This window comes from Melozone crissalis, unplaced genomic scaffold (genome assembly GCF_028551555.1).
Source record: "Melozone crissalis strain CALT ecotype California unplaced genomic scaffold, PUWL_Pcris_2 ptg000107l_1, whole genome shotgun sequence".
NCBI classification, from domain to species: Eukaryota; Metazoa; Chordata; class Aves; order Passeriformes; family Passerellidae; genus Melozone; species Melozone crissalis.
This window is the reverse complement of record NW_026535884.1, coordinates 2,552,172-2,565,316: the sequence shown is the minus strand read 5'-3', so window position 1 is coordinate 2,565,316 and position 13,145 is coordinate 2,552,172. Positions and strand designations below refer to the sequence as shown.

The 13,145-nt window shown below is 58.8% G+C and overlaps 2 protein-coding genes across 2 annotated transcripts; one reads left to right on the top strand and one right to left on the bottom strand.

Moving 5' to 3' along the window:
- Positions 1-3,801: 3,801 nt before the first annotated feature.
- On the bottom strand, positions 3,802-8,682 carry NOL9 (nucleolar protein 9). The gene is made up of 12 exons (XM_054291885.1): positions 8,491-8,682; positions 8,195-8,420; positions 7,905-8,032; positions 7,629-7,767; positions 7,222-7,318; positions 6,991-7,088; positions 6,093-6,254; positions 5,647-5,932; positions 5,456-5,567; positions 4,977-5,154; positions 4,422-4,555; positions 3,802-4,096 (listed from the first exon to the last, which is right to left on the bottom strand). Exons 1-12 carry the CDS (start codon positions 8,680-8,682, stop codon positions 3,974-3,976), a joined length of 1,875 nt encoding a protein of 624 aa, XP_054147860.1. The 3' UTR covers positions 3,802-3,973.
- A 125-nt stretch (positions 8,683-8,807) lies between these two features.
- Positions 8,808-13,134, top strand: TAS1R1 (taste 1 receptor member 1). The gene is made up of 6 exons (XM_054291886.1): positions 8,808-8,965; positions 9,035-9,338; positions 9,657-10,433; positions 10,769-10,981; positions 11,156-11,276; positions 12,152-13,134. The coding sequence occupies exons 1-6, from the start codon at positions 8,808-8,810 to the stop codon at positions 13,075-13,077; spliced, it is 2,499 nt and encodes an 832-aa protein (XP_054147861.1). The 3' UTR covers positions 13,078-13,134.
- Positions 13,135-13,145: the final 11 nt, after the last annotated feature.

Here is a 13,145-nt window from a genome sequence, read left to right as displayed (position 1 = left end):
CGATGCCACGGGGACAGAATCCGGCACCTCCTGCTCAGCACCCCAGGGTACAGGATGAGGGCACGGACCTGCCTCTGGTCCCCTTGGGCTGGCACAGCGTGGGGCTGCAGCAGCAGCACTAAATCTGCCGCTGTCAGCCCCCAACGGGGCTTAGGAGCCACTTTAAGCTTTGACAGTTAAATCGGCCTTAGGGACAAATCCTATTTTGAAGGCTTTTGTTATGTGTCGAACCTAATCGTTTAAAAATAACAGACTCAGGGCTGCTCGCAGCAGCAAACGAGCAGTACAGACACCCTCTGGCTGGACAGCCCCGCTGCAGGCAGGGATGCACCGCTGGGAAGCTGCTGCCGGGGATGTGGAGAGGCCAGATGGCACGGCTCTGCCACAATGGCACGGCTCTACCAGGTGGCACGGCTCTGCCACAATGGCACGGCTCTACCAGGTGGCACGGCTATTACACCAGCCCAGCGGCACAGGGACTTCCCCGCCGCACCGCTTCCATCTCCCGCATCCTTCCTGCCAACAAAAACAGCATCCACGCCGAGCCGAGCGAGACCGCGGCCAAGGCCGGGGTTAGAAACAGTCTGCGGGATAAAACAGTCTGCTTTTTGAGGCAGCACTGAAAAAAAAAATGCTGCTTCTGCCTGGAGCGGGGGAAGCAACTCGGGATGGTGCTGGTTGCTCAAGCTCCCATCTGGGAGGCGATCCCGGGGCACCATGGACGCTGCGGGATGCAGGAGCAGCCGGGCAGGGCTCAGCTCGTTGCTCTCATAGTAGGGCTAGGAACCGGGCTGGGAGCCGGGCTAGGAACCGGGTTAGAAGCCGGGCCGGGAGCCGGGGCCGGGCGCTGCCCCCGCGGCAGGAGCACAATGAGGCCTCTGTCCCCGCGGCCGCCCCGCAGCGCCCGCCGAGCTGGGCCGGCCCCCGCCCCCCGCCGCTGCCGTTTCACTTGACCTATCGGGAATAATAACGGAAACAAATAAGAAATTCTTTCATGCACCCAAGGGAAAGTTTCCCAAACTCACCAAAAACTAGAGGCTGGCCGAAGCGGCCGGCGGTGCCAGGGATCAGCCCCGCAGCACGGCCAGAGCCGCGTGGCCGCTCCCAAAATCCGACCCTGCCCGCGGGTCACTCATGCACCAGGGCTGGAACACGCGGGCTGGGAGCTCCTGCAGGGAGCCCCGCTTTGGGGCAGGAGCGTGTCCAGGTCACCACCAGACACTTCGAGGGCTGCAGGAGAGATCCTGTCCCCATCAGCTCCCCTCCCCGCCCGGTCACCTCCTCCTTCTCCTGCTGTCGGCTATGCTATCACAGCCGGCGCTCCCGGTGACGGCAAACGAGTTTTGAAACCGGATCGTCCTTGCTGCAGAGAGCACGGCAGCGGCAGCCGGCTGCTTCAAACGTCCGGGGGGAGCGGCGCCGGTGGCACGGGCAGTTTGCTGAGCGCTCCCCAGCTGCACCTGCAGCATTCCCACGGCATCCCGGCCGCACCAGCAGCTTCTCCCAACCCCTCACCCTCCTCACCAGGGCTGGAGGCTTTGGGAGACCACGCTCAGCCACAGCCTGATGGTTGCCCAAAGCCCCCCAGCCACCTACCCCCGAGCTCCTCGCTGACATCCAGGCTGGAGCTCCAGGAGAAGCGCTCCACCGCCCCGTACTCCAGCCCCGCCAGGCCGGGCGGCAAAGCCTCCAGCTCGTAGGCACCCCGCTTCCTCCAGTACAGAAACATCCTGGCCTTGCGGCCGGGGGGCCCCCCGCAGCCGTGCCCGCCCCGACGGGGCCACCGGTGGGACTAACGGAGGGAGACCGGCTCTGGCTTTAAGAGTGGGTCCCGGTCTCTGGACAAGCGGTGCATTGACGCCGCCGGCGGGAGCCGCGGGGCGGCCGAGGGTGCTGCTGGAGGCTGCCCAGCGCCCGCGCGGGGGGCGCACAAAGGGCCTTTCTTCAGCCTCCTACAGACATTGCACAAATTTCACTTTCCACCGTCTATGGAAGACATTCGGCCGCGGAGACAAGACGTGCTTGTGATGGAAAGAATCAGCATTAAGAAGGGGGCTGTTTGGCGGCTCTGCCGTCCGGCCGGCTTTTGAGGGGGCAGGAATGCGCCGCCCCGAGCTCCGGTTGTATCCCTGCAGCCGTGGGCACACGGGGGCCCCCAGCCCGCAGAGGGAAAACTGATATTCAGGGGGATTTTCCTCCTGCTAATCCAAGAAAGCACCAGATAGGGCTTAAACCCCACAAAGATAACAAAAGATGGCACCTTCATCCTGCCCCACACAAAACCGCCAAGCCAAGACCATCCCAGCCTCCAAATTCATCACAGCATGTCCTCCCAGAGGCACCAGGTGCTTCTGAGAGTTTTGTTGCTTCTAGGCACCTTTTGCCAGAAATTCCATCATAAATCGCTGCTACAAAGGTAACAGATGCCAAAGTATTGCAAAATTAATCCTGCTTGATTTAGTGCATCCTTAATATTTTAAGTGCTGTCACAGATTTCCCATTGATCACGGAACAGTGTTCTTGTGGGTGAAATGCTTCACCAAGGTTTATGCTCCAAAACCTCAGCCTCCCTGTTCTCCCTCCCTCCCCTCAGGGAGCATGAAAATCAGTGAGGTTCCCCTTTCCCAAGGCTGCAGCATCCACCTCTGGACTCCAGCAGGCACTGGCACCTTGTACCATCTCCCCCTCCAAAATGCCCCAAACCAAGCTTGCAGCTCAGCACACAGGTTACTCACTTGTCCCCTGGCTCCAAGGGATGGAGCCACCCTGGGATCCATTGCCCTCAGGCAGGTGAGGTGGATGCTGGCTGCAGGTCACATCAAGAGGGATGCTTGGCCACAGTGCTTTTAGTGTTGGGCATTTCTCCCACATCTTTGCCTATCTCACCTTTCCTGAAGCTTTTTCCACCCACTCCCTCGTGACTTGAACTCCCATCTCACCCAGCCTGGGATGTTCCCCCTGGCTGCACCACGGCCCCTTTATTTATTTTAGCCATTGTTGAGGCCACAGTGCTGGCCAACTTCTCCCTTTGCTGCCAGACCCAGCCATATGGGGATAATTAGGCTTGGATTAAGTTTAACTCTTTACAAGGCTGCAACACTGCACAGGCCCTTGCAGCTCTTCTCCAGCTCTGTCTCCTCCTCACCTCTCATCCCAGTTTGTTTGTTTACAGCTGCTCACTTCTAGAGTTCTAGGAAATCTCTTCCCAAACCAGATAAAAGCAGTTTTGCAGATTACTCACACCCACAGCAGCCACCAGCCAAAAAGCTCTGGCCCCAAATGCACCACACTCCTCCTTCCTCCGCAGACCTGGCCCAAGGGATGTGAATGGGCTCTGGGCTCAGGGGGCTGCAGACTCCAGGGCTGGGCTGTTCCCCAGGCTGGGCTGAGGAAAACAGCCATTTTGCAGGAGCTGCTGTAAGAAGCCAGGTTACTTTTGCAGTCACAGATCTGGGAAGAGCCCAGCATGCTGGTATTACCCATAAAGAATAGTTTTTTCCAAAAATGTCCTCAACTTGACCCAAGGCACTCACTCAGCCCTGTGTGACTTCCACCACCTCCAGCTTCCCTTGGCAGCAAATTGCTAATTGACAACGGGCTGGGAAGAAAAATAAATAAAGATCCTCCCATGTTCCAGCAGGACACCCAGAGCCATGGGTCAGCCACAGCACCAGAACCCCAGCATGGGCCCTTCCCCAACCCAGGGGACAATGAAGTTCTGCTCAGGACACTGTGGATCACTGGCAGCTGCTCCTCGCTGTGTCAGCCTCAGCCTAGGAAAAGATCCAAATGAGCCCAGTGTTTACCATAGATATTTATTACAAAACACCAAAAATACAAACTGAACATACAAAACATTATCAAAACTGGCCCCGCTGTAGCATGTACCTGCCCAGGGCCTCTGCAGCACCCAGGGCTCCTGCAACCACCTGAGGTCCCACATGGACAAACCCTGACTGAGCACCCTGAGGATTCAAGGGTAATCACACTCAAATCTTCTCTTCAAATGTTGCTTCTTCTTCCTCAGTTTCCCTGAGCCCATTATACTGTAGTTGTAATCAGATGTGACATAGGGGATCTCTCCCTCAATTCCTTGCTGCAAAATGGAAAAAATAAACCAGAAATAACTTTAAGGACTTGCACCTTCAGCAGAGGGGAAGGCACATCCCTCCCCAGGCTGACAGGGCCGAGTGGGAAGGACTCAGCAGTCACCAAACCCCACTTTGGCATCTGAAACATGAGCACAACATTTTGTTCTCCCAAGGTTTCTGTGCTTAAGGACAATTTCACAGAGAGATAACCATCTGCTGATGCCCAGGCATCTCCCAGCACGCATCAGCCTCAGGAATAAGAAAATGGAAAACCTGCCAGCCAGCTGCAGCTCAGCCAACTCCCACCCCTCCTTGTGAGCTCCTACCCACCTGGCCCACAAGCACACAGTTAGGGATGGCGATGTTTCCTAGGAGCAGACAATTCACTAGTCTCAGATTCACTGGAGGCACCGGTGTCAGGATGTGGTAAAGCTTCTTTTCCATATCGACTCCTCGGACAATTCCTAAAAAAAAAAAAACCAAAAACCCACATGCAAAGCTCAGTCCCCTAGGTATCCCTGCTCACTATCACATCCCTGAGCACTGAAGTCCAAACTGGAACATTAAATTAAGTCACAAGGAAACTGAGACAACTATTGGAATTCTGCAAAAGCTACATGGAACATGCTTCCGAGAACATGAACTGGGAAGTGAGTCACTGTGGAGTTATGAGAGAAGCTCTGAGTGGCACCGTTCAAGGACATTCCCCACAACTCTTCCCACCTGTTAACCAAAGTCCAAGGACTGCAATACAGTCTCTGACAGCAGAGAATATACCCCACTCATCCCATTTCTCAGCTGGTTTTAAAAGAGTAGGGAACTCCATCACTATGCAATCTGTCTGCCTAAACACAGCAGGTGAGAGCAGAGCTCCAGTGTGCTCACCAAAGCCCAGGCAGTCACAGATTGGTGTCTGTGTCAGCAGCACTGGCCCCTCGCTCTGGCACCGCACCTCCTCGGGAATGCAGCAGAGCCCGACCCAGCTGGCGTTCACCGCGTACATGATGTTGCTGGGAGCAACGTCCGTGTGAATAACCCTGAGTGCAACAGCGTTGAAAGGTACCTGAGGGGGAAAGAGAAGAGAGAAAAGTGCTCATCAGCTCCACATGGATTGAGCTGGAGTTCAGAGATAAGGTCCTGCACGCTCCCACACCACACCTACACACTGGCACTATGGCAGGGGCACATGCAGGACACACAGCACACACGTGCCACGCCAGCAGCTTGACAGAAGCCTGGCTTTCAGGCACCCTAAATACAGAGTGTTTGTCCCTCTCCTGAGAAACATATGCAGTAGGAACAGAATTGCACATCACTTCAAGCTGGGCTCTGTGCACGTTCCCCATAGCAAAAAGCTCCTTTACCTGATATGGCACCAGGCTGTGCAGAGGGAGCACTGCCCCAATGTCCGGGCTCTGCAGGTGCCCCAGGTATCCCAGGATGGACATGTCACGCAGGATGCTGCTGTGCACTCGCCTGCAAGAACAGCCCCATGTCAGGGACAACGTGTGGTTCTTCTGTTCAGACCTCACAGAGCACTCAACATCCTACTTACACTTCACCTGCCACCCCTGCCCGAGGGAACTCTGGGTGGACATAGAGCAGCTTGTGCTGTGGAGCTGACACGTCCTCCCCTTCAGGGCACCTCCAGCTCTCCATGCTGCCCACTCCCAGCTGCCTGCACTTGGACTGCTGCTTGCCCTTGGTGTGCAGCCCGGGGCTGAAGTGGATGTGCTCAGACGTCAGCGGGGGCATGACCTTCCAGTCACACATGTCCATCTGAACAATGTGGCTGGGTGACAACAGCCGGATGAGATCAATGAGGAGCAGCAGCCCTTCACCTTCAGGAGCACAGCAAACACACAACTGCTGCTACTGTTGTGACAGGTGGCACAGCAGTGTTAGCTCAGGGTGGACATGCTGTGAATTGTTGTTCCACGTGGTGCTGTGCCACCGTTACCTCCCTCCCACACCTCTCCAGAGCAGATTGACCCCATTTACCTTTCACCCAGCCCATGGTGTTGATGATTAGAGGCACTTCCTTCTTGTAGTAGCTGAACACGTATTTCACAACATCAAGGTACCTCTCTGTGTCCTGCTCACAGCTGGTCTGCCCATAATAAACCATTTTACTGGGCATCTGCTGGTGAGTGAAGGGGGGACCTGGCAAAAGAGAGCACGGAACATCCAGTGCCTTCCCCAGGTCAAACCAAAACATTCCCGTCCTTGAGCACCCACATGTCTCCTCTCCTGAAATAATCCACACTCGTCCCACATGCCAGTTGTCCTTGCACAGCCGGCAAGTAGGGGAAACTGGTTTGTCACTTGCAGGCTGGGAAGTTTTGTTTGTTTCGGGTTAATACTGGGTGTGGCTTTTTGTTTGAAATCACTGCTTACACACTTGCAAATCTTTAAAGAACAGTGTATGACAAATTGGTTAAACAGTAAACCAGCCTGACAACATCCTTTTAGACAGTAATACAAATCTGCATGACTACAAACTCCAGCAGTTTCTTCGATTCTGTTTTTTACACTCATCACAGCAGCCCCAATATGTGCAGATCCACTTTGGATTTCTCAAGTTTTATCTACAGACACAGATTTTTCCCAAGGAGACCTTTCAGATCTGAAAGGCAGAACATCCCCTTTGATACACCTTAGCATGTACTATCACCTCTACAACATCATGTTTCTTTAAAGCAGAAGAACAGCTCCACCTTACCCAGGGAGCTTAAATGTCCCTACAAGAAATCTTGAACAGCCCTTGGTTTACTCTCCCCAGGAAACTCTGACAGCTGTGGCAGCAGCTTCCTCTGAAGCAGAGCCTCTACCCAGAACACCCTGTTCATTTCAGAAACGGAACAGGTTTCTGTAACCACAGAAGGAGCAGAACACATACCCAGAACTGGCTCCGTGACGCTGCTCAGGGACACGCACCCGGGCGGAGTGAATTCTGTCTGGCCGATGTCACACTCCATGTACTCCACCACAGGAAGGCTGCAGGGAGAGAGACTGGGTGTTAGCATCCCCCAAAAGAACTACATGGCCTGAACACATCTGTTACTGGGCTTGCAAGGGTTTTTCAGGGTGAAGAGTCTGAAGTAGGCTTGCAGAACATGGAAAGACTCACCGGTTCAGTAACAGGTTAATTAGGTATCTGTTGAATGTCGATTTCCCAGTGTTTTTTGGGCCACACACCAGCACCACAGGGACACCTTCATCTTCCTCTAGAAAGAAAAGCAGAGTGTGAACCGGACTGATGCTGGCATCACTAACCCACCCTAGGCAATGCCTAAGCTCTAGGTGCACATTCTTCATAAAGAAAAATTCGACCCTCAATCAGCATGATTGATTCAATCCCTCCTCCGTGCTCTTCACAGATACAAGGGGCCGGTTGAATACTCCTCCCTAACTTCATCATTTTGGCACACATATTTCGGTCAGGGCACTCTCTCAACTTTAACTCATGAAAAGCCTCATGAATTTTCTTCTTTTCCGGCTACCAAAGCCGCAATATGGCCAAATGCCTGCACTCACCACAGCAGGCCTGGATCAGCTCCTCCAGCGCCAGGCACATGCTCTCCGACACCTGCAGCCCGCGGTCGGGGCTGCACTTCACGATGCCCACGGACGCCAGGACCGCGTGCTCTGGAGTGAAGGTTGACTCCTCCTTTTTCTAGGCGAGAGGGTGAGCGCTCAGCACGGGCTGTGTGAGGCCACGGCCTGGCGCTAACACGGGCGGCCGCCGCTGGCTCTGCACGGGCGGTGCGGGGACGGCACAGGGCGCAGCACGCACGGACCGCGCCGCCTCACCTGGGGCTCGAAAAACCGCGACAGCGGCGGGTGGCTCAGCAGGAACCGCGTCACCGGCGTGTCCAGGTGCTCCAGCAGCACCACGGCGCAATCGGGAGAGAACCGAGCCATCACCTTCACCCGCACCGCTGAAAGAGCCGAGTGCCGCCATCATCACCCTCAGCCCCGCGCCCGCCCGCGAAATGGCACCCACCCGCTGCGCAGCGCCCCGCGCACAAAATGGCCGCTCCCCGCACCGCCCGTGAAATGGCGCCGCCCGCGCCCCGCGCCCGCTCCCGTCCCGCACTCACGGCGGCGGACGCGGTGCGAGCGCATGGCGGCGCGGGCGGCGGCGCGCAGCTGGCGGAGGGCGGCGGCCGGCGGGCGGGCGCCGGGCAGCGCCTCCAGGCTGAGCGCGCAGTGCGTGGCCGGCGAGAAGACCGGCAGTCCCGGGTGGTGAGAGGCCACAGCGAAGCCCAGCAGGCGGACGGCCCCATAGAGGCAGCGCAGGCGGCACTTGCCGGTGAAGGTCAGCGCCTGCAGGACAGAGCGGGCGGTCAGGCGGTGCGGGGCGCGGCGCGCCCGCCGCGCGGTGGGCGCTGCTCACCTGCCGCGGCTCCAGCAACAGCACGGCCGTGCCCTCCGCCGCCTCCACGGCCACCAGCCCCGGCTCGGCCGGCGGCACCATCCCGATGCGAGTGAAGGAGGCGGCGAACTCCCGCCAGGCCGCCTCCGCCCGACTCGCGCGGGCCAGGGCACGGGCCGAAGCCCGGCGGGGGCGGCTGCGCCGCGCGGGCATGACCGCCGAGCCTCCTCCGCCTCCCGGGGCCGCCCCTCGGCCGGCCCCGCCTCGCCCGGTGTGAGGCCCCGCCCGCCGCCGCCGCCCCGTTAAGAGCCGCCCGCACAGTGCGGGACCACCCCGCCATGCCGCCGCCCGCGCTGCTCCGCCTGTGCCTCTGCGCGGCTGCCGCCGCCGCCTCCTCGTTCAGCCTCCTCGGCGATCACCGCCTGGCCGGGCTGTTCCCGCTGCACACCGCGGCGCGCCGGGACGACACCAGCCTGCTCGTGCGCGGCTGCGACGAGTGAGTGCCCGCGCTGCCCGCGCCCCCAGCGCGCTCTGTCCTCCCTAACAAGCACTCTCGATTCCGTAGCGCCACCTTCAAGAACCACGGCTACTGCCTGGCCCAGGCCCTGCGCTTCGCTGTGGAGGAGATCAACAACTCCACCACGCTGCTCCCTAACGTCACTCTGGGCTATGAAATCTACGACACCTGCTCTGATTCTACCAACTTCCACGCCACGCTGTGCGCCCTGGCTCGCAAAGGCAGGCAGGATGTCCAGGTGCTCCCCAGTTTCCAACACTATGAACCCCAGGCTGTGGCCGTCATTGGCCCTGACAGCACCCGGCTGTCCCTCACCACAGCCGCTGTTCTCAGTCTCTTTCTTGTACCAGAGGTAAGTGCACCTTCTATGGCTGATGAAACCAGGGATCCCAAGGAGTGATGGTTTCAGGGAGGGTGGGCTCAGACCTGATGAGCCGGGTAGAGCTGGAAACGCAGCCCCTCTGTGTGTGCTGTCACAGGATCTTTCCTAGGCAGTCAGTGGGCTGGCTTACCATCCATCACAGCTTTCTCCTGCTTCAGCACACCTGGCACTGGGTCCACTGCCTGCCCAGCTCCAAGTCTTCCCAGGATAAGCTGCCTGTGCCATTAGCTCTCAGGGTTGCAGCTGCCTGGGACAGTGCATCCCCCTTTCCCCTGGCTCTCGTTGCAGATCAGCTACGAAGCCTCCACGGAGTTGCTGAGCCTGAAGCGGCTGTACCCCTCTTTCCTGCGCACCATCCCCAGTGACAGGCAGCAGGTGAAGGCCATCTTCTCGCTGCTGCAGCGCTTTGGCTGGACCTGGGTAGTGCTGCTGGGCAGCGATGACACCTACGGCAGGGTTGGCCTGGATGGCCTGCAGGAGCTGCTGACTGCAAGCAATGTGTGTGTGGCCTACCGAGGCACCCTCCCCGCCAATTCAGATGCCAGCAACCCGGAGCTTCACAACCTGGTCCGAATCCTCACAGATGTCAAGGTCAATGTCACTATCGTATTCTCCACCAGAGGAAGCGTTGTGCCGTTCTTTGAGGTGGTGGTCCAGAAGAACATCACAGACATGGTGTGGGTGGCCTCTGAAGACTGGTCGTTGGCTCGAGCTATCTGGCAGGTACCTGGCATCCAGACCGTCGGTTCGGTGATTGGGATGGCAGTAGAGAAGCCAGAGCTCACCATGCTGGAGCGCTTTGAGGCCTGGAAGCTGTGGGAGGAAGGCGCTGTGGCTGAGCGTGGCAGCAGTGCAGAGGCGGGCAGGGACTCTGCGGGGAGCACACGGCTGGACTGCACGCAGCGCTGCACCGGCTGCCGCGCGCTCGCCACCGCCCCTGACATGTACGATGCTCAAGGCTCCTTCAGCGTGTACTCGGCCGTGTATGCCGTGGCCCATGGCCTCCATGACCTGCTGGGCTGTGCCTCGGGGGCCTGCAGCAAAGGCACTGTCTATCCCTGGCAGGTAAGACAAACCTCGTGGAAGAAGATCCATGAGGATCCTTTCCCACAGGGAAGGATTTTTCCATTGTGCACAAAGGTCTCCAGTCTTTCCCAAAGGCTCAAATCCCAGCTGAAGACCCTTGTGGGCTTCAGCTGCCCCTCACAGACAGAGCAGCCAAGACCTAGACCTAGACTCCATCCTCTACTACCACTCCTTCACTGGATGGGATTTCCTGCAGATGTTGGGGGGCTTGAAAGCTGCTGCAGGACAGAGAAAAGCATCCTCCAGCACATCTCCCTCCAATGGCAGGAGTCGTGCCATTGGAAGGGCTCCTCTCTTACTCTTCTGTTTTACAGCTCCTACAAAAGATTAGGCAAGTAAACTTCACCCTGAACAAGAGCCGAATCTCTTTCGATGACCACGGGGACATTCATAAAGGCTTTGACATTGTCATGTGGAAGTGGCTGGGCCCAAAGTGGGCTTCTGATGTGATAGGAACATTCCGTGTGAACCCTGACAGGCTGAGCATCGACCCAGGCAAAATCCTGTGGCACACAGAAGACGGCAAGGTACTGTTCTGCACCCAGGTCTTATTTATTGCTCACTTCTGAGCTGACTGCATCCCAATGCCACCAGTTCAGGGGTGTTTCCTCATAGCAGGGCAAAACTGAGGGCCAAGGCAGTATTGGGGGGTGCCAGAGTGCTGCTGTTTGTCAGCCTGACCCTGTCTGTGCTCCCGGCAGGCTCCCAGCTCGGTGTGCTCCGAGGCCTGTAAGCCAGGAGAGATGAGGCTGCAGCAGAGCCGCCACAAATGCTGCTTCAGCTGCATGGCCTGTCCACCAGGAACCTTCCTGAACACATCAGGTCAGTACACCACACTGTCTGCTCCTGCCCATTCCTTCCCTGCCCACATCCTACCTCCTGTTCCTGTCTCACCATTCCCAGCCTCTCACAGTTTTACTGTGGTCAGTAAAACCTCTGAGCTGACCTGAAGGCAGTGGGTCTGGCTCCTGTTTGCCTACCAGTGGGTATGCAAAGCCCATGCCCTGTGCTTTCCGGGGAGTACTGCCCACAGGTGAGCCCACCGGGGCAAACAGAGCCCCTTTGCCTGTGGCCAGGGAAAGGGGATGTCTGGCCCGGTAGCTGTTCCCTGCACCGCATCCTCTGCCAGGGAAATTCAACCTAGTGGTTTCCTTTGTGCCCCAGATGGCACACGGGGCTTCCGCACTACATGATCACCAGCACCTGGCATATGGAAATGTCTCCTGCCTCAGAATCACCAGGCACAACAACAAACCCCAACAACAAACCCCTTCCTGGCAGCTAGTGCCTCGACACCCTTGGCCTTGGAGTGGGAAGGGGCAGCTTTGGGGACAGTGGGAGCAGAAAGCCCCCCTACATGGTACTGTCCCATTCAACAGCAGCTGCTGCAGATCCTTCCCAGGTTACTGTTTGATGCACGGGCCCATTCCCACCCAGAGCTCCCATGGCCCTGAGCCTCACACAGCCAAGCCCCTGTCTCAGCCCAGGCCATGGATTTTAGGAGAGTCCATGGGGCCAATTTTAGCTGGGGGGTCTCTGGGGAAAAGAGCCCCCTCTGCTACCCCAGGCCTGGGAGCGCCTGCAGGAAGGAGCAGGTGTGATGGGTGGGCAGAGCCCAGAGAGCTGCGAGCCGGGCCTGCACTGTGGCAGAGCTCTTACCGGGTCCGAGGTGTGTGAGGGGTCCATGTCCTCCACAGACCCCTTTGACTGCCAGGCCTGCGGCTTGGATGAGTGGGCCCCAGCAGGGAGCGAGGTCTGCTTCAACCGCACCACCGAGTTCCTGTCCTGGTCCGAGCCCCTCTCCTGGGTGCTGCTGGCCCTGGTTGCTCTTCTCATGCTGCTCATAGCGGCGCTGACTGTCCTGTTTGCCCTCAATGCCTCCACACCTGTGGTCAAGTCCGCGGGCGGGAACGCGTGCTTCCTCATGCTGGGCTCCCTGGCCTGCACCTGCAGCAGCCTCTTCTGCTACTTCGGGGAGCCCTCGCAGGCGGCGTGCCTGCTGCGGGTGCCGCTCTTCGCCATCAGCTTCACCGTGTTCCTCTCGTGCGTGGCGACCCGCTCCTTCCAGATCCTCTGCATCTTCAAGCTGAACGCGCGCTGCCCCGCGCTCTACGAGGCCTGGATGCAGCGCCAGGGGCCGGTGCTGTTCGTGGCCGCCAGCACGGCGGCACAAGTGGCGCTGTGCGTGGCCATCGAGGCCGCCAGCCCCTCCGTGCCGCGCCGGGAGTACGGCGTGCGGGACGAGCGGGTGGTGCTGGAGTGCGCCCAGAGCGCCGCGGCCGACGCCACCACCGCCTACACGCTGCTGCTCAGCGCCGCCTGCTTCGTGCTCACCTACGCGGGCACCGATCTGCCCGCCGCCTACAACGAGGCCAAGAGCCTCACCGTGAGCCTGCTGCTACACCTGGGCTGCTCGGCCGCCGTGCTCTGCTCGCAGGGCGCGCTGCGCGGCCAGACCGAGACGGTGGCGCGGGTGCTCAGCACGCTGGGCACGCTCGCAGCGCTGCTGGGCGGGTACTTCGTGCCGCGGGCCTTCGTCATCCTGCTGCGGCCGCACCAAAACACGGCCGAACACTTCCAGATGGTCATCCAGGAGTACACGCGCCGCCTGGCCGCCGCCTGAGCCGCGGGGCTCGGCCCGCATCGCGCCTACTCCGCCGCGGAGACCGACCCTTGGCCCCGGCCCTCCCG

Coding starts and splice junctions, on each gene's coding strand:
- TAS1R1 (XM_054291886.1), top strand. CDS start 8,808: ATGCCGCCGCCCGCGCTGCTCCGCCTGTGCCTCTGCGCGGCTGCCGCC. Junction 10,982..11,155: donor GGCACACAGAAGACGGCAAG/GTACTGTTCTGC, acceptor TGCTCCCGGCAG/GCTCCCAGCTCGGTGTGCTC. Junction 11,277..12,151: donor AACCTTCCTGAACACATCAG/GTCAGTACACCA, acceptor TGTCCTCCACAG/ACCCCTTTGACTGCCAGGCC.
- NOL9 (XM_054291885.1), bottom strand. CDS start 8,682: ATGCCCGCGCGGCGCAGCCGCCCCCGCCGGGCTTCGGCCCGTGCCCTG. Junction 7,768..7,904: donor CGCGGTTTTTCGAGCCCCAG/GTGAGGCGGCGC, acceptor CCTCTCGCCTAG/AAAAAGGAGGAGTCAACCTT. Junction 5,155..5,455: donor ACAGCCTGGTGCCATATCAG/GTAAAGGAGCTT, acceptor TTTCCCCCTCAG/GTACCTTTCAACGCTGTTGC.